Consider the following 20,326-nt stretch of genomic DNA (forward strand, 5'->3'; position numbering starts at 1 on the left):
CTCTGAAGTTCATAGGATACAATTTGTATCAACAAAGCGAGGCGTCTTCTGGAATGTAGAAATTATTTTTAGTTTTTACGAACCGCTCCTCGGGGGCGTTAAAATAGCCCCACCTGTGGAGGTAAAAAAAAAAATGTACCTCCACATTCGACACGATGCAACTCAAAGTGAGTTTCATAAAGAGAACACGCACAGCATTTAAAAAAAGAACAACTGTAAGGGGAGAAGGAATTTAGAATTAACTGTAATGATCACTGCTGGTTATTTCATGGTTCTAATGATGAACTGATTCATGATAATGATGAAAGTAGCTGAGAAACGGAAACTGGTGATATTTTTTGCACTTTTTCTTCTACTTACCAAACCACTAACGGTTTTAATCCAACCAGTGAGATCACTCTTACCCCTGAGTAAAGTCTGTAGAACTGCTGCTCCCAACTTGCACTGCAAACTAGTGGATCTTTGTACATTTAACAGGAAGGGTACAGAGAGCTCTAGGGATAACCCTTCTCTAGAGGTGATGCCACCAACAAAGGAGACCCAGCGTCTCTTGTGCACTGCAGACATTCACACACATCAAAGGTAATAAATTAACACATAGTTTTAAATTAAAAAAATAATAATAATACCAACTATCTTCATTCCATCTAAACATTTCAGGTGACCATGCTCTGAGCTGCCACTGTGGTATAATTTAGAATAATGATATGGTTTAAAGAAAAAGGAGAGTGTGTGTTTAAAAAAAAAGAAGAAACAATCAGCTGATGAACCGTGAAGTCAGCTGACAGGGCTATCCTGACAGAGGAAATAACTCTTAATTCAAACGCCAACAACAGTTTGGGGTTTTCAAGTGGACTTTTTGCTATCTCCTTTTGTGGGCGCCGTTTGAGTTTCACTTCCCTGTTGGGGGAAATCCACAAAATCTCACAACAACTGATCCGCCACCTGTCAGCTCGTAAAGAAAACCCTTTGTTGAGCTAATCAGAGCGTTAAAACAGCGGTGGGAAAGAAATTGTAGGATTGATTATATTCTTTTTGTTGTCACGTAAGCAAGAGATATTTCCCCTTAGATGGATGGCACAAACCGTAGCTATACTCATACCATGATATGATTGCCAAAAAAAAACTAAAACAACAATAACAAAAAGTGCCAAAAAAACAATAATTTTAAAAGTATTTAAATAACTTATAATGTAACAAATAAATTAATACAAAATGAACAACACTGTCACCATCCAAACACATTTAAAGTTGCTTAAGCACTCTGGCGTCTTGACTCAACCACTCTAAAAAAGGCAAATTAAAACCCAACCATTCCTCATCTTAAGTGCTGAAATAGCAGGCGTACTTATAGAAAAATATGGCAATTTTGGAATTTCCCTTTACAAAATAATACCATTACAAGTAATGGGATGACAATTAAAAAATTTGCAGTTTTAGCAGCCGTGACTGCTCAACGAGTCTCGTATCTTGTGCATTTGGTTTGTTGTCCGACCTGACTTTAATTATTAAGATGATCGCAAGGGATAAACCTGCACTGCAGTAGTGAGCCGGGTAAAGGTGAAGATTCAACTTCATCTTCTGTCTGTATTCAAGATCCGTGCTGCAATTTTTCCAACAAAATTGCAGCGGCAAGCTCCTGAGCGTCCGTCACGTGGGGGTTCCTGTTCATCACCATCCTCACCAGATCCGGAGGGAAGATGCCGCACAAGTTGACAAACACCTGCTCCCTGAGGTCCTGGTATCGACCCAAGCCAGGAGGCTCCTGGCGCTGAGGCGCTGGAGGCAGCTGCGACTGCTGTGGGAGTGTCGGGAGACTTGATGCTGAAAGGCCGCGGGGTGATGAATGAACCGGCTGGCCCCAAAGAGAGTGCCAAGGTTTGCCATGGACTCCTGGAAGACTCTTATAAGAGAACAGGTCGTAGCAAGGCTTAGGGGAATGCTGATAATTTGGATCCCAGTTTGCCTGAGGCTGAGGTTGTTGGTTTAGTGCAGAGTAGTTTCTAGAGTGAAGTGGTGAATCCTTGTACATTCGGGAGTCCTGAAGCCCGCAATCCTGCCAAAGGGAGCCCATCAAATTGTGGCTGAGGGCAGAGCTTTGAGACTGGGGGCGAGTAGTGGTTGGGATTGGAGGTGGTGGACGTGGCTGTAATTCCCCCGGAAAACTTGCCAGTAAAGGATGCTGATGCTGGCGCGGGACGTAGGCTGGAGGTGTCTGGAAAGGATGTGGAGATGCCTGAGAGGCAACAGAAGATGGAAGGTCTTCCGCACCAAATCCAAGTTGTCTCCGTAGTCCTTGAGGAACGGAATAGCCGCGAGGAGACCGCTGCCCCAGTCCAGGAGAGACACGGCTTGGGAGGTGGGTGTACTGACCAGAATAGTGATGGTGGTGGTGGTGGTGACACTTGGGGCTGTCGTCTAGGACAGGGTCAGGGGAGAAAGAGTCTGAGCTGACGCTGCCTTCACTGCTGCAGTCCGACAGTAGTGAACCTGCTCGGAGATCAGCTGGAAATAAGCATTCCGGAGTCTGTGGCACCACAAGACTGAGGCTTGAGTAGGATTTTATAAGGGAGCTGTAGCCCACCTCTGGAGACTCACATCTGTGGTAGGCCTCAGCCTGACTTGATCCTAAGACTCCAGCAACCCTGGCTCCAGCACTTCCCCCGGGGAGCTCCCATCGGTCCAGACGTCCCGACGAAGGAGGTCCACCTGGAGCAGGATGGCCTACAGTGCTGCCACTACAGCTGCTGCTGCTGCTGCTATTGCTCCCCCTACGCCCCTCCACTTTGGAATGAACCCTGAGTCTGTCCTCCATGAGGTCGGCGAAGGCAGTCTGAGGGATGTGGACCGGCTGCTTGTTTCCCGCTCCCTCAACCATTCCTTCTGATTGATCAGCACTTTGGCTCTTCACCATCAGGGCGTGCTCCAGCAGGCCTCTGGAAGTGACTGATGAAGTTTTGGCACTGGCTCGGAGCTCATCAGCCACGGCACGCTGGGGCTGGCTGCCCCTCTCAGGGTGGTAAAACTTACACTTGTGGCCATATGTGCACTTCTTCCCTGTTGGAAGAGAAAAACAGTTCTTATTGATGTTCTGGGATATGAATTATAACACCTATTATCTAACTCCACTAGAGTAGTCATCCTCTCTAGCATGCAAAGTAAACCACATGTACATGTATTACCATAAGGACATGGCTGCTTCCTGTGTTCAGGAACGACAGGCCTCTTCCGCAGAAAGTTCTCCAGACTTGGCCCGTGGCGTCCCAGTGGGTCATCGGGTGGCATGAATCTAAACACACAGTTGATGCATTCAAATTAGATCCAAATTAGAGTCTTGAAGTCCCCACAAATGCCACAAATGTAATGATATTATATTATTAAATGACAGACAACATGCTGGTTAATGAACGTTCATGCATTTGGATATTAAGTTTAGGAACATATTTGGCATGCCAAAGCATTCCTGCAGCAACAGATTACTTTCTTTATCTTTCTCTAGTGTGCACAATGATGTGGAGTGGAGCAAAGGATGAGGGAAGTAGTGAAGATCAAAAGAAGGGCAATGAGGAAATTAGGAACAAGCAACTAGGAAGTCCTAAAAGAATTCCCCTTCAAAATGTTGTATTCTGCAAACAACTTGATGACTAATCCATCCTTTGGTAATGCTTGAGGGAAATAAATATTGCCACAAAAGAGCTGGAGTTAATATTTTCCAGTGCTTGAAAAGACAATACCACAGTTGTTGGCTCGTCCATTCTCATTGGTTCCATTTCATTCAGCAGGCCTGAGTTGCTTACTTGTCGTTCACAAAGGAGTACATCAGCAGGCGTTCGTCAATGAACTTCTTCCACTCCGGCTTCTCGTTGGCCAGGTCGCGGTAGTTGTCATTGGAGACGATTATTCCGTCCGACTCGTAGGCCAGTTTGACGATGAATCGGTCGTCGTAGCAAACCACCCGACGGCCCTGCACGCGCCGGGACGGAGTGAAAACCAGGATCTTCTCCTTCTCCAGCCGCCGTAAGATCTCTTGATCTGATCGAAGGAGAAGTGACACAGTGGAGCGGGATGAATGTTCTGTTCGGTATTGAACAAGATCAGAAGATCCCTCCTTTAAACCATTACTGTAGTCGTTACCTGTGATAAGAGCATCAGGTCGCGACTGCTCCTTCCTCCAGGCTGGCACGAAAACAGTGATGTCACGGTGACCATGGTCCAAGAACCAATCAACCGCCAGCTGGATGCCTTGGCATGAGAAGACTTCCTTATTTCCATGACTGCACGGACAGAAAAACAAAATCACATGAATCACATGAATATACCTCTACTTTTTATTGACTATAAAAATTATTGTTGCATTTTAATAACTGTTTTTGCAGTTGCTGCCTTTGTCCTATGTTGATAACGTGAGCTGTATACCTCTTTTACAAGCCTCACTATACAGCAGACCTTTTTGATTCATGTTGTGTGCAAAAACCCAGTGTTCCCAAACGCTCCTCTTCCTCACCTCATGGCTACGTTGCTCCCGTCAACGACGACAGGCCGAAGGTTTTCTTTGTCGTCCAGCAGCTGGGACTGACACAGCATACGACAGGAGTCCAGAGAGGAGTTGGAGGATGAGGTGGACAAGGAGGAGCAGGTCAAAGAGGAAGACAACGAGGAAGAGGGAGATTGGGAGACAGCCGGACCTCCTTGCTGCTCCATCTCTGTCTTGGTTCCCAGTTTGACCAGCTCTCCCAGAATGTCATTGATAAGTGCGTCTGGGCCCAGTTTCCTCAGGACCAGCAGCACTAGCTCCTCAGAGTAGCCTAGCTTGAGAGCAAACTCCACCTTCGTGCGGCAGTCGGTGATGGGGTCGGTGTTGGGTGATGTTTCTGGCTGTGCGGGTTCTCCAGGGGATCGATTGGGTGCCAGGTCCAGCCTGACTGGCTGACAGACTGAGGAGGATTCTCTGTGGTTTTTAGCTTCAGACCCAGTTTGGAGCCGTTCATCTTCACTGTCAGATATGGCGCTCTCCTCCGAGAAGTTACTGCAGCTGCTACTGCTGCTGTAGCTTGATAGAGTGCTAAAACTAGTGTTACTACTACTACTACCAGTGCTGTTACTGCTGTTGCTTTGGGCATCGGTTCTAATTATCTTCCCAGCGGACGTCCCGAGGCTCGCTCCAGCTTGCCGCTCAGCTCCTTCCACATGGAGGTAGTCCAGATCCAGCCCCAGACTGAGGATGTGGCCTGTCCCATCCTCCAGATGGTCCTTCAGGCCCATGAAGCCGTCTCATACATCCAGATCTGGGTCCTCTGTGACCTCACAGGCACCTGAATAACCCCACCGCTACTAATGATACTTAGCTTCTCACTGACTGGTCCCGAGTTGGAAACTTGAAGGAAAACAGAAAGTAAGTGGTTAGATTCCTGAAATTTAAAGCTTCAGTTAATTTGTATGATTAGAAAACAGCGGTCAGTTAACCGTGGTTTTACTATGTGATGTGTGTCTACAAAGTGAACCAAAAATTTGCCAAGAATAGCATATACCAGGATGTTTGATGTTTAAGGAGCAAACAAGGAAATAGAGCCCTTTTGCCTTCTGTCCAACTTCTACTGATTTGCATTTTAGCTGCAGCAAGCTCTTTTGTCAGAGAAACATCAGTTACACTAGAGGCAAAACTCCCGAGCACCTGAGCTAAGGGCATGTGAAACAAAACATATATATGTAGATGTTTATTTTGAAAAACGCCACGGCCAATAACGCTGCAGGAATGAGACATGGAGGATTAGACACAGAGTCCTATGAGCTTTTTAGGCTTGTGTCAGAACTTGCATCATTTTTGTAGCTTGTATGACAAATTTGAGCTCAACACACAGACTCTGTCTATATTCGCTGACTTCAAGCTAAAGCTGGCAATGTATTTTTGACAAAGACGAGCAACAGATGCACAGATTCTTAATTGCATTCCCCTAAGCCTTCTTAAGATTTGCAATTGCTGAATAAAACTTAAATAATGAAACAATTTTGCACATAGTTTGGCTCAGTTGCTCTGGACACATGTGCAACAATGGATGGATTAGATGAAAATGAATATGTTCTGTATAAATATGGATTATTATAAGGAATGGCCAGTGTTAACCATATTATCTAGTGGTAATTTAGATAATAAACTACCACCAGAATATCTCTCCAAACTTCCTCTATCACATTAATCAAACAATAAATACAAGATGCAATACATTTATAATATATATATATAACAATTTAAATAGTGAACGACTTTTATTGTGACACGATGCAACACTGCATTTAAAATTAGACTATTACTGAAATCACGTAGGGATTAATGAATGATTTAAGCCCCCAATCATCCACGTAGCCTGTGTTCTGTATGTTTCTCCCCTCTCTGTTGGCCCTCTGCAGCTCTGCAGGGGTCCGAGGATCGGTTGAAACAAAGGGCGCTCTGTTGTGATGCTAAATTGCTTAGTGACCCCTTTAAAACAACAACATGTGTCGTGTATTAAGGTCACACCCTTAATAAACGCCCACATAAAGCACCCACACTGACATAGCTTCACTTTAAGTTCCTGTAGAAGTTCTCTTTTAATCTTTTAATCTTTATTATTTTAGTCTTGCTGCACGTATTTATTAAATCGAGCGCAAGGGTAGTTTTTCCGGTTGCCTCTGCTTGTGTTTTTGGTCAAAACATGACACAAAGCAACTGTCAGTTAAAGCCCAGTCATACGGCAACTGGGTGCAACCTGCTGTGGTGCGATGCGGACGGAGTGGCCGTGGGCTCGCTTCAGTCGCCGCGTGTTTGTGTGTGGACGGTTGTTTATGTGTGGAAATACCCACGTAGGGTACTTCCACTGCATCAAAGGACTCCTAAGGGCTGTGAGAATCATTTTTGAATGTCTTGGTTATTTTCAGCTTTGCTTCGTGCCACACCGAACGGCAATGCAGCATTGAAACATGTGGGTGTATTCCACCCAGTGAGGGTAATTTTAGGATTTTTAGCTTTAATTTGGACTAAAACGGCACTTCTGCAGACTTATTTGTACGCACCAGTCTCTGCAAGCTAACACCAAAGAGTTAATTTTGGACACTGTATGCATGCATATGTGCGGTTTTATTTTAGAAACAATTCTAATGAGGAGTCTCTTGCATCGCCGGCTAAAGCACCGGAAAGCAGGGGCCCCTTAATGTCCCGACCCCCGATGTCTAAGCTGCCGCGCCGCTGTTTGTCATCCTGAATGCCACAAGAGAGCTGGAATAATTTAGTCCGCCAACAACAAAGGAGGCACAAAAGGAAGGAGTGAGAGTGAGTTTGCGTGTATCAAGGGGTGGGGGGAAGAAGTGTGTCTGGCTTGCCGTCCTTCACAATGCAGCTGCCACCCAATCTGTCCCCCTGTGACGGGAGTATTGTTCTCAATGCCCGAGCAGTGTGCACAGACGGAGGCTGGGGTTTTTTTTTTTCTTCTTTTTTTTTTTTTTTAAACTCGTTCACCCCCTCCGACACACATGCACAAACGCGCCTGGTAATGCAGCAGCCAGACCGGGGCCTGAGGCGCGAGTTGCCAGACGGATCCTTTTGAAGAGTCAGCAGAAATATGACGGTGACACAGCAAGTGTACATGAGCAACCTACACGGAGGCTGTTAAGTCATGTTTGTGGTCGGAGCTGTCAGTCTGACCTTTACCAAGACTGTGAGGTTAAGAAGTGTAAAAAAGAAAAATTAAAATAGGATTAAGAATTTAGTTTAGATGCAGAGAAAAGGTAATAAAGAACTCCAGTAAATGAGAAGAAGATAAATTGTGTTGTGTGAAGATAAAAAGTGTTTTTTACATTAAGAACTATGCAACAAATTAAAGATTTTCATTGCCTATGTTACTAATCAGATGAGTTTTCCTTCCGTGAAACACTGAATTTGTCTTTTGATGCTAATCCCTTCATTTAAAATGCCTATTGGCTGCATATAATATCCAGAATTTGCAGTTAATATCGCAGTTGGAGCTTTAGAAGATGAAAAGCTTTCAGTTAAAGTCTGACTCATTGAACATTTCCCTGGAGATGAACCCGATTGCGGTTAGTGTTTCAAACTGGCGACGATCGTGCTGATTGGGCACGTCCTGCGACTAAAAACTCCCGGGAAAGTTTATCGATCACATTCAGCGGACGCACACTAATGCATAGAAGTTCTGTTAAAACCAGTTGTGAGTTACAAAACATGTCAGATGTCAAATTATATATATGACGTGATTTACAGCTGCATCGGAAGAGCTATTTGTATTTTTAGGATATGGAAATTTTGCTATGACACGACAATTATGTTCTTGATTTATTCCATCCTCTGCACGTCTAAAATAGATTACATTCTTGTAATTCCGCTGTTATGAATCAGTGATTTCTAACATAGATGTAGTACAGTATAAGTTGCACCGACAGTGTGTTTTAATTAATTTTTCTGCCCTCAGTCACAGTGAGATGTATTCATCTTGATTTTTTTTAAAACAAAACTATACTCATATCTTCATTCATTAGCAAATTGATTCATCTGGAGTTGTTTGGTTTAAATTGTACATCACATCCCTTAATTGAGAAATTCTCAAACTCAAGTCTACATTCTGTGAGTTTTGTAAGAAGCTGGCTTTTGGTCCTTCCATAGTGAGCAGATGCTGCAACCTCCTCCACAGTGACCCAGCCTGCCTGCCTGCACTGCCTCTGCCCTATGTGTGTGTGTCATGATCCAGGGTTAGCCCCCTTGGGGGTGCATGGAGCGATGGGTTCTCCCGAGGTCAGACCCTGACCAGTCCCTCAGGGCCACCGCACGGCTGCCATTTGCCGGCTGAGCCCGGCAGTGAGCCAGTCTGCCACGCCAGCGACCGGCTGGGAGTGGAGGAGGGGGGGACAAAGAGGGTGCAGAGAGTTGGGGGGGGGGGTTGTATATGGGCGAGGGAGGGGGGTAACAGATGCCGGCTGAAGCCACAGGGGACCTCCCTGAAAGCATCCTCCTCCTCCACCCTCCCCTGCTCCTCTCCTGCAACTGGTGGTGTCCAGATTCATCCTTGGTGATACATATCACCACTTTCTGTCATGTGCGTATTCTCGCGGGGGAGGAGGGGGAGGATGGGTGTGGGGGAGCAGTCCTTACTTTCACCTCTGAGTTGCGCAGACTCTCACAGTGCCATCATATTGGAAGTTATAGTGGTGAGACCGCAAGCATTATTCCGCTCTCATCGATATGTATATAAATATATAGAACGGGTTTGTACGAGCTGAGGTGTGAAATTAAACCCTTCATCGTGTTTTAGGGGAACCCCGAGAAATCCCCAAAGAGTTAGAAACCACATGAAACCTTCCTCCTCTTTGTCTGAATTACACTCGTACACAAATTCTTTGCTGTTTATCTACGCTAAACCTTCCAAAGTCAGTCTAAAAAAAGAATCTTCGTCAAATATTGGTACATGGCATGTTTAAACATTGTTTTTTAACTTTAAGCATGTAAAAGACTCATAAATGACAAAAGAACACCGTCATCACAACTCTTTAAACCTCAAGGTTGCAGCATTGTACCACATACGATTGGCACTGGTCCTATATACAAACAAAATATTTTAGGGTAATACAGTTAAATGCAGTGGACAAATACTCTACAAAGAATAACAACGGTGTTTTCAGTTAACTAAATGTATGCAAACCAGAGCCACACGGACAAGAAAACAAACAACAACAACACTTACCACGCAGCTCCAAGAGAATCGTCAAGGCAGCAGAGAAAAAGGCAACAACTCCTATGATTTCTCTCCTGATATGCTACCTTTGGTCATTTCAGCAGCACAGCTCAAAGCCAGAAAAACTAAAGGGGGAATTTCCCAATAACCGTGTTGGTAAAGTAAGCCCAGAAGTATGGCGCAATTCCTTTTATAAAGGAGAGAGGAAAAAAAAAAGAAGCAAAATTTTAGTATCCACTACAAAATAAAGCTGTCAATCCAAGAGAAGGCTGAGCCAAATGAGTTTCCTGGTTGAGTTTTAGCAGCAGTCCTAGGTGATCAGTGTTTAAGTTCTCCTTTTTTTTGGTTGAGGCGCAGAGTGCGGTGTCCTGAAGCTGCAGGTTGTAGCAGTGTGACTGACAACAGATGGAGTGTAAAGCATCTACCAGCCCCTCTTAGACACCAAGCCGGCCCGTTGACCAATACGAATGCAGAAGTCTGACCGCAGGCACACTTTCCTGTCTTCACCAAAGCTTGTTCTGTACACACACCAATCCTCCACCTCTCCACCAATAAAAAGAGACACTCAGATGTGCTAGGATAACTCCACCCCCTGCATCTCTTCCCCCCCTCCACCTAAAACTTCACAAACACACACACACACACACACCACAAGCCCATCCGCCGGCTCGAGCCATGAATGGACTAGAAGGCATGAGCTGACAATGGTGGGGAGGGGTACACAAAGGGCCCATGGCGGGCAGCTGCACACAGACACACCATGCTTAGGGCCATTGCACACACACACACACACACTAAACACATGCACAAATACACAAATACAGATACATGAGGAGAAAGAGCAAAAAAAAAACAAAAAAAAACAGAGGACCCAGAATTGAGCTCTGCGGAACACCTGGCCCACTGGAGACGGCTGCTGCCTTCAACCTCTTTGTTTCACGGGTGGGGGGACTGGCTTGACTCAGACAATGGGACGAATTATGTTAAAAGTAGTGTGTGCTCCCAAAATGGGTGTCGTCAGGAGTGCCCGATTGGTGTGTGTGTGTGTGTGTTTGATGGAAAGTTAGCAGGTGGACAAAGAAGCTGTGAAGAGAGAAAGACTTTGAACTAACGAGGCAAAAAAGGAAAATAGTGGCACACGATTAATAAATAAATAAATAAAAATGCGAAAAAAGTAAAAAAAAAAAAATAGAGGTTTATTGTTTGGACTGAGCTCCGGGACAAAATGGCGGTGTCTTTTCAAAGGCCTGATTTTCTGAGGAGGGGTCTTTTTTTTTTTACTTTTTAAGGCTCAAGGGAGGTCAGAGACAAAGAATGGCTGCCTGTCAGGCTGGACTTAAACAGCTCCAGTTAGCAGATCTTTACACTCTGCAGAGAGGAAGTGGTTTATCATTTTCCCAAAATGAAACCAGATATGACCGAGACCGAGCACAGAGCAAGGGTGAATATGTTCCTAAACTAGATTTACAGAAACAGAGTCCTCAGACTGTCTAATCTACCATTTCTGAGCATTTATGACTAACATTTCTTTGTGAGTATGTTGGCACACTGACATCAGCATTTAACTCAAAGATAAGCCGTCTTAGTTTAGTCTGTTTGCATGCTAATTTTTTTAATTAGCACTAAAAGACATGAATGTACAATTGAGGCTGATGTGGTCGTAATCAAAGTATTGGACAAGTTTGCATTTTGACCCAATAATGGCTCTAGAGAAAAATCGGGGATCACAGGAATCAGTAACAAATTTCTGTATAATCCTCCAGACATTAAATTGTCTAGGCTTTTCACTACCAACAAAAATCATGTGGCCCCGTTTGCATGGCTTTGGTATCATTACCAAACTTCAGCTGAGTCATCTCTCAACATCATGCAGTCTGAAGTTTGACCTTCAGTGGTTAATAACCTCTTCCTGTCTCATGGAGAGAGACGGTGTGTCATGTTTCCAGTCTGACATACACACAGACAGTGTAGGCAGGCAGGAGCCCACACAGTCTGAATGAAGTGAAGTGGTTTGAAGTAAAATACCTTTACAAAGCACGGACTACGCCTCGAATTAAATGAATGTAGCATCTTCAGTTGTCATCTATGCGTTTCTGACGAGACCTTTAACAGACACTGAACCCTGAACAGCTACTTTAGGGTCTGGGAGGTGTGTACTTCCTGCCTCATCACGTCGCCTGCTGCTGCCTGTGAGCGCACCAAGTTTTTCAGTCATTATCTCTTGTATTGCCACTTCATTCATCTGCTTTAATGCCTCTGTTTAAGTCCTTGCCTTGCAGCAGAGTCCAAACACCTCTGCCAGTTTCACCAGTTTCGACTCCTGCTGTTTGGAACCAATTTTCACAAAGTCATGATTTCGCCTGCTCTGTCTTACACGGATACTTTCCCAATCAGACCTAAAAACTCAAATGTAAGCACCTCAATCAGAACAGGACTGGCCTTGTCAGAGAGATCTTTTATTACTCAGATCGAGAGGGTTAGTGTGGACCTTATAATAAATATAACAGTGGCTTAAAAAATATGCAAATCCTTGATCTGATTGTTCTCTTTCTGGTAAGAATAAATCTATTCTTTCAGTTCGAGTTTGCCCGGCGTGGGATAGACATCAACGAGTTTCCAGTCGGGACAGAAACACAACCAGGAGATCCAAGCGTTTGAAGTGGGACTCTACGTGGGCAGCGAAACTGAAAACGTGGGTAAATCTTGGTCATCTTCTCCAGTGTCCTTGTTAACTGTTTCCATTACAGGTGGGGCATTTCACAGCAGAAATTTTGACTTGTCTTGTGATGAAAGCTAAATTTCAGGGGAAACAATGACGGTATACCATCATTTTTACAAATGCACGATGCCCCCTTCAACCGCTGTTAATGCAACGGTGCTTTTCCCTCCTCTGACACGTCAGAATGTCTGCTGTGGAAAAGCTGCAGAGCTGCAGAGATGATGATGTTGACACCAGTGATTACAGAGCCTGCAGACCCCCCCTGAGGCTCCGGCATGGTGTCCTGAGCCGGCTTCTGTTGGCACGCTTCCATGTATTTATTATTATTAAATTTTATCACCATTATTATTCATAACCTTTACCTCTTGCTGTCCCGTAGCTTGCTGTCTCCCTCTCTCTCTCTCTCACTTCGTCTGACAGGTAAGACATTTTTCCACACACCAACATATCCCCTCCTTTGCTGTTTGTCTAAACTTTTGTATAATCGTCCACTATTCATGGTTTCATTTGTTAATATTCGTCCAGTTAATATTCTTTTGTTTCCTTCGCAGTTACAAAAGCAAATTGAGATCAAATAAAGAGTAGCAACTTACCTCTGCCTGCTCGCTAAGTGTTGCTGGATTGACAAGCCGGGATCATTCTGATATCCATCAGAGTCACAAATCTCCATTTACAACCTGACAAGCGGCCAAGCATGTCCCTCTCAGGAAAGCCCAGGTCAGGCAGGTCGCTTGGCCGTGCATACTTCCCATTTCAGTTTAAAGCTGCAGCGTCTGCCCCCCTGGAGGCTGAGCAGTCATTTCATGTGTTTTTACAGTAAATGTCATTGGTTTTCATATGCAAATTCCCTGGTGTTTATTTGGCCAACCACATCAAGTGGAAAGACCTGTTCTGGGTTTACCAAAACACGCTTTGAAACGGGGCCGCGTTCAATTTGCTGCAAAGCGTTTCTGCCGCTTCCGTTTGTGGAAGCTGCGCCGACTGACAGCTGATAACTGGTGTTTGTTCTTTATCTGAGTTAGTTTGAGGTCATAATAAGAGTAAATCACATTGTTTTGTCTTTCAGAGTCAGGCCTCAGCGCCGGTTCTCCTTTGACTGATAGATATGGGGCGTAATGTGTGTGTCTTCTGATTTGAGTCAGATTTTCCTGACATTTGTCTTTCATCATAAGGCAAATATGGTTTCACTCATACGTAACACAACACACAGCATTTAGCCAGGCAACAAAACAAACATCACAAGCATACATGCCAAATTAGACAAGGCGCTCCATTATTTATACTAATATTCTTATATAATAAATAAATTGCACAGAAGGCATTAAAGAAACCTTAAATTTATTGAAACTTTAATTACTTAGAAATATAATCTGCTTTATTGTGCAGATTTAGAGCTTGTTTTCAAAAGAAGAAGGCAATATCTTATTATCAAAGCATGAGCGTGGTTTGGATCCGGGGTTATTAACTAACCAAAGATCATCTACATTCCCAGGGACCAGTTCATGTGTTTATCACATTACAGTCATTTTATTAGCAGGCTAATTTTTATCTGGAGCCTACAGCATCCTCCCCCACCTCCCCCATGCTCCTCTCTGACTTGCAGTGACTCCTTAATTGGGGCTCAGCTGACAGGTTTTCCCCTTGGGGAGCGGGAGCCATGTGGACCATCTGCTTCTGGTCGCAGGATGAACAGGTGTCCCGCTCCCGGCCGCCTGCCTGCACCTTACCGAGCCTTGTCCAAACGAGGCACGGCGCGGTGCGGTGGTGGCTGCTGTTTGCACAAGATAAATCGGGGTTTGACCTGAGCGGTATCTCTATCTCAAACAAAAGACCGAGCATATGGAAGTAACACGTAATCTGACAGAAAGATCTAGTGCATGCCCGAGTCTGATCGTGTGATTCTTTCTTTCTTTGAACATTACTTAAAATGCTTCCCTGAGCTTTGTTGAGCCGTGTCTGCCGCAGAGACAGCCATCGCTTATCTTGCTGTGGTTTGCGCAAATATTAAACTAAAGAGTTCTGCGAGAGGGAAGTTCTCTCCTTCCCTTATCGTGGCTTTGTTGACCTAAAATGGAACAAGATCATGTAAACTTCACACATGCTTCTGGGTCAACTTATCCGCCGGTGCGCTGGAGTCGGCGGCTAGTCAGCTGTATTGAGGTTGTTCTGGTGCACTTCAAACAGCGGTGACTGGAACGGATTATGTCGGGTTGCAGCTGAAGTCCATAATCATGTCAAACCGCAGTTATCTTTAGTGAAATCACTGCAACACAGAAAGGAGAGGAGGCGTCCAGAGTAGATGGTGCGTAGGAGGCAGAAGAAGGGTCCAGCCACTGAGAAACTAGGACGAGGAAATGCATATTGTACCAACAGCCGCTGGGGATTGTGCACGTCAGGCCACGGTCCTGGGTACGGAGCTGCACTAGAACTACGCACAGGTTAATCTGTATAAACTGGAGCCATCATCTGCATCTGTAAATTTTTATTAGATAGGATCAGGAGAACAATACCCCACAAATAAATAACGACAAGTATTTTTAAAGCTGACTAACTTAAACATAAGGCTTGACTTAACGCCCTTTTCCTGTTTCTCTCTTTTGCATGCATCTAAAATTAATCTTTAACTCTCTTTTCCTCGATTCACTTCACATTGACCGCTTTTACAATATCTGTCTCTTTGTGAGCCTGCACCAGTTTCTGCCTAGAGCCCATTCCGCACCACCATCATCAGTGAGCGCAGCAAAGGTTCAGTGCAGCCCCCGTTGCGAAATTAAATCAGCCGAGTGACGGGAAAAAGAATGAAAGAAAGGACGGAAGAAAGAGAGAAGATGAGAAGATAATTCTTACAGAGGGACGGATGAGTGTTTGTCAGTAAAAGAAACAGCAGGAGCAGGGGCTGCAGCATACTGGATAAACACAGATCCAGGCAGTGAGGATTACACCAGCCCCCTAACAAGGCCTGAGGGGTGGATACAGGCAGAGCAAGAGGTAGCCCAGCTGGTATCAACCACACACACACACTTTACAGGCATAATATTATACCAACAACCCCTACACATCTCTACCTATGGAGAAGGAAGCCGAATAAACCAAACCAGACCGTGTGTGTGTGTGTGTGTGTGTGTGTGTGTGTGTGTTTGTGTGTGTGTGTAGAGGGGGATGGGACGGGGTCACCGAGGACTTTGAAGGCACAAAAGGTTGGGCCTTAAGGCCGGTGCCCTCTGGGTCACTTAAAGAGGCAAGGAGGCAGCATGAAAACATGTTAGAGCACACATACGCACACACTCACACACACCACCTGCTGTTTCCTGCAGGCTTGTGTTTGGTGTAATGGAGATGGAGTGATTCATCAGCCACACAAAACAAAGACACGTTGCTGAGATTTACCACATAGCTCAGGCCAATAAAACCTCCACGGCAACTCGGACATAATCTTTTGGAACTATAGTGGAAAGCAGGGCTGCAGCTAAGGAGTATTAACCGTGAAACATGCGGATCACTGCGGTATCTACAGATGCTTTTAAGTGACGGACAGTCCAAAACCCAACCTATAATCATTTAAAACAGCAAGGCAGAAGATTCGTAATTGCCACAAACATATGTTTTTTAGGCAATGCATCCACTATGTGGCCTACAAATGTTTGTATCTCTGAACCTCCTCAGGAAACCTTTCCTCCATGTGTTCCATCTTCATTTATCCAAAAGAATCAGTTCAAAAATTGCGTAGATGGAGAAGCAGCCGGAAATACTAAAGAGGAAACATGCTACTACCAAGCGGACCAACCACAGCTCTTGCGGTCTGCATCGCAAAGACGCGTAGTTACACTTCTGGGGAGGTGCAAGTCATGCTACGGCGCTAGGGTCAGCGTAGGGTGTAGGCTGTCGCAGAAGCTTACACCGCCTATTACTCTGTAAGAAAATGCCAGTCACTGGTTCACAGCAACCTCAGACAGCTTGTTTTTTCTGATAGATCTGATGGATCGTTCCATTTATAATTAAATTGCATTTTAACGTGTGCATTTTAGCAAATTAATCCACTATCTGGGAACCTATCGGGTCTCATTTGATAACTGAGTCTCTTGGGCCAATGACCAGTGTTTCGGGGGTATATATAGCAGATATCCCAGTCAATACATGCATGTGGGCACCCGTCATTGTTTACATCCACAGTGGCATTAGATGAAAAAATGAATTTAGACAGTTTACTCTCAGTTAACAGATAAAGAACTATATCCAACAAAGGTTAAAAAAGACAGATAAAGAACTACTCCATCTACTTAGTTTAAGGTATTTGCTTGACAAATGCAATGCTTGACGGGGCATTTTACCTCCTTTGCTCTCCAAATGGACAGTTTACCTGTTAAGGTTGAATTAAGCCAGTTAAAAACGTGGTTAAATGTCAATGCTAATAATAGAAAACAGAAACCTTCCAGTTTGTCCCTTTTCCTACACACTTTGCATGTTGCTCTGCAGATCTGTTTAGAAAGGTTAATGAGACTGAACTGTTTTCTGGAGCTCTATCACAGCTGTTTACTGTGTGTTATGTTTACTAGCACAATGAAATACTTCAGAAGTGTATGCTAGTGTCTCTCTCTGCCGATTGTGGAGTAAATTATCCATGAAGAACTTTAAATTGATCTAAACTACTTCCAGTTGCTGGGTTTAACTGAGTTACAGAGTTGGACTAAAGAAATAATGTTTTTATTTTTATTTTTATTTTTTCTAGAGCTAGAATATCAGGAAATGTTCACTGTTGGGAAAAATCTGGGAATTTTCAAACAAGGACAAACCAAGAAGGGAAAGCGTCTGTTGTAGTCATGTTTTTTTTCTTTTTTTCCAACAAAATCTGTTTATTTGGTTTTGAATTCACAACTCTATTGTGATGATCTTAATTTTACATATAGCCAGTTAGCCACACGCCCTCTCTCTCTCTCACACATAAATACACAGCACTCTGATTAAGTCATGATAGATCGTCCCCACCGGGCCTGGCCTATTGAACACAGATTGTGTGTCTGTAGTGTGTTATAGCAAATGTCCACATTTACATACATGCTTGCGCAGGCCTGTGTGTGTGTGCGTATGTGCGGTCATGTGTCTGGCTATGTGCAGGTGTGTGAAAGTGTGTGTGTGACATCAGGGCGAGTGCCGGGGGTCAGCGGGGTCAGAGGGGAACAAAAGCGCGGAGCAGCTCCCAGCTGCCGGGCCAAACGTCATCCAGCGAACCCCTGCCCCTCCCATCCCCCCCCCCCCTTCCCCTTCACAATGGGAGCGTGCCGCGGCCCTGCTTCTGCTGACACATGCACATTCACACACACACACACCCATAGTCCAGCTTGGCGGTCCACAGTCATGTCTAGAGCTCGCTGCAGAAGGCAGAGGGGGTAAAAAGGGCACATGGGGACATATGCAGAGCATGCATGGATGCAATTGCACAACACAGTCTGACGTCACATATTAATGCTTCCACTCACTTTTACTAAAAGACATCTCAAGTCACCAGCAACAACACTGCAAGGACTTTAAAACTACACCATGAAACATGGGGTTATAATCTAATAAGGTGGGTAAACAAAGAGTGTGATGCCTTACAGGTTTCTAAGTTAAGTTTTCCAGTTAAGTCACCAGATGCATTTTCTGATTTCAATCATCTAACTTCCAACCTGAAGTGAATGTAGGTTGTTGTGTTTGAGGGCCAGCTGTGTCGAGTGACTTGAAACTTGGACCAAGAATTAGACCGGACATAGCTGTCAAAACTAAACAGTCAACAGTGAAGACATCCACTTTGCATATAAGCACAAAGAGCCTAGAGAGAAAGAAAGAGTCACTGAGTATGTTTGTGTGTGTGTGAGAGAGAGAGAGAGAGGGAGAGAGAGAGAGAGAGCATGTTCAAGAAGAGGAATGCAAACTTAACATGTTAACTTTTTAGGTTTTATACTTCTTTTTTCTGCACAACAGTAACACCCAGCAGCATTCATTTGTTCATTGTATCGGTGTCTCTTAAAGTAACTTTTACTGCATCGTGTGTGTTTTTTATATACAGTAACTTGTGTAAAATAACTATAGTTCTGCTTTATAACATCTTTAAAGATGTGTGATTCTACACACAACTCATTTCGACTTGGCTGAAATTAAAAAAGAACTTTTGTTTTTCATAGGAACTCTAGTTACATTCGTGGAGCTCTCCGTAATGATTTCCTACGGAGTTAAATCTGCTGTTTTCTTGATATTTATCTATTTTCAATGTCAGTCAGACAACACATTTAAATGCATTTTCTAAAATGTGTCACTACATGACATTAATGCAGGTTAAAGAGAAAATGAAAGAGAAAATGACAAGTTGACAAGTCACCACTTACTTTTTACAAGGCCTCCATCACGTCTTCAGTTCATTTTCATCACGTGAAAACTGAAAAAACCACAGGACTTGTATGCAGAAGCTGCTGTTACAGTACTCACTTGCTTTCTGCATGCATATATGTATGTGTGTGTGTGTGTGGGAGAGAGAGAGAGAGAGAGACAGAGAGAGAGGGAGAGAGACAGAGAGAGAGTGACAACAGGGAAGTGAGAACATAAAACTGCCTGAATGTCTCCACCTAGCGGTCGTAATCTGCATCTGTACACAATGCGGTCAGTTTTTTTGCACCTGCGGCAGGTACAGTTACAGTAAAACACTCTACATTTGCAACAATCAGCAGCTTATGGTGCAGATGCGTATGCATAGATTATGTCAGGCTGAAGAGGCCTTCACTGGTCACTTATCTACATACAGAGAAGGTTTTGCTTCTTGTATACTATTAATTAAAGTTCACAGTATAGCAGATTTTTATTCTATCCAGTATTACCAACGCAAAATAATACATCAACCAATTTGCAATAAGAGAATCTTTCTTGAAAATCGTCAGAAGAAATATTTTAATCTTATTTTATTTTTATTTTATTTCATCTTTCTTTGACTTGTGATTCTCAAGAGTGTTTTTTTTTTTTTTTTTTTTTTTTTTTTACATACAACTAATCTACTGTGACCAAGCAATTTCCCTTGTGGATGAATCCAGTCTGTTTAACAATCTGAAGAAAACAAAATGTTCAAAAACCTACAACTCTGAATCTTTTTTATTCCATGGGAGAGTATTTATGAAAGGCATGCTAAGATATCTGAATGAGTGAATCTGCACCAAAAATTGTTTATCAATCTGGGAAATTATGAATACCTCAAGCTAATTTATACATGATGTTATCCCATTTATTCCATGGTGGACATGGTGATTTGTCTCCCTCTACTAGATAAACACAATACCACAGTTAACATTCAACGTTTTTAATTTAATGATAGTACACTATATTGCCAAAAGTATTCACTCACCAAATAATTGAATTCAAGTGTTCCAATCACTTCCATGGCCACATGTGTATAAAATCAAGCACCTGGGCATTCAGTGAAAGGAACTCTGAATGCTTCAGCATACCAAGGAATTTTGGAAAACTTTGTGGGAACAGTTTGGGGATGTCCCCTTCCTGTTCCAACATGACTGAGCACCAGTGCACAAAGCAAAGTCCACAAAGACATGGATGAGAGAGTGGAAGAACTTGACTGGCCTGCGCAGAGTCCTGACCTCAACCCGATAGAACACCTTTGGGATGAATTAAAGTGAAGACTGTGAGCCAGGCCTTCCCGTCCAACATCAGTGACTTTGAATCTTTGAATGTACATGTGTACAGATCAGTAACACACCACAGAAGAAATATGTAAAAAAAATCATTTTATAAATACACAATATATATTTTTATAAAATAAAATATAAAAATACCAACTATTGTTAAATATACATTGTACATGAGGCAGAAAAGATTGTTATACTTATATCTCTCCTACACATAGACAAACACAGCAGCT

At 43.7% G+C, this 20,326-nt stretch overlaps 1 protein-coding gene across 1 annotated transcript; it reads right to left on the minus strand.

Annotated features, from left to right (window-relative positions):
• Positions 1 to 1,591: 1,591 nt before the first annotated feature.
• On the minus strand, positions 1,592 to 5,283 carry LOC311487663 (putative ribonuclease ZC3H12C; the record flags this gene model as incomplete). Its single annotated transcript, XM_084544017.1, has 5 exons — positions 4,505 to 5,283; positions 4,135 to 4,274; positions 3,798 to 4,032; positions 3,183 to 3,289; positions 1,592 to 3,057 (listed from the first exon to the last, which is right to left on the minus strand). Exons 1-5 carry the CDS (start codon positions 5,260 to 5,262, stop codon positions 1,592 to 1,594), a joined length of 2,706 nt encoding a protein of 901 aa, XP_084400143.1. The 5' UTR covers positions 5,263 to 5,283.
• Between the last annotated feature and the right edge of the window lie 15,043 nt (positions 5,284 to 20,326).

This window comes from Chelon labrosus (assembly GCF_963514085.1).
Source record: "Chelon labrosus genome assembly, chromosome: 5".
Classification (NCBI taxonomy): domain Eukaryota; kingdom Metazoa; phylum Chordata; class Actinopteri; order Mugiliformes; family Mugilidae; genus Chelon; species Chelon labrosus.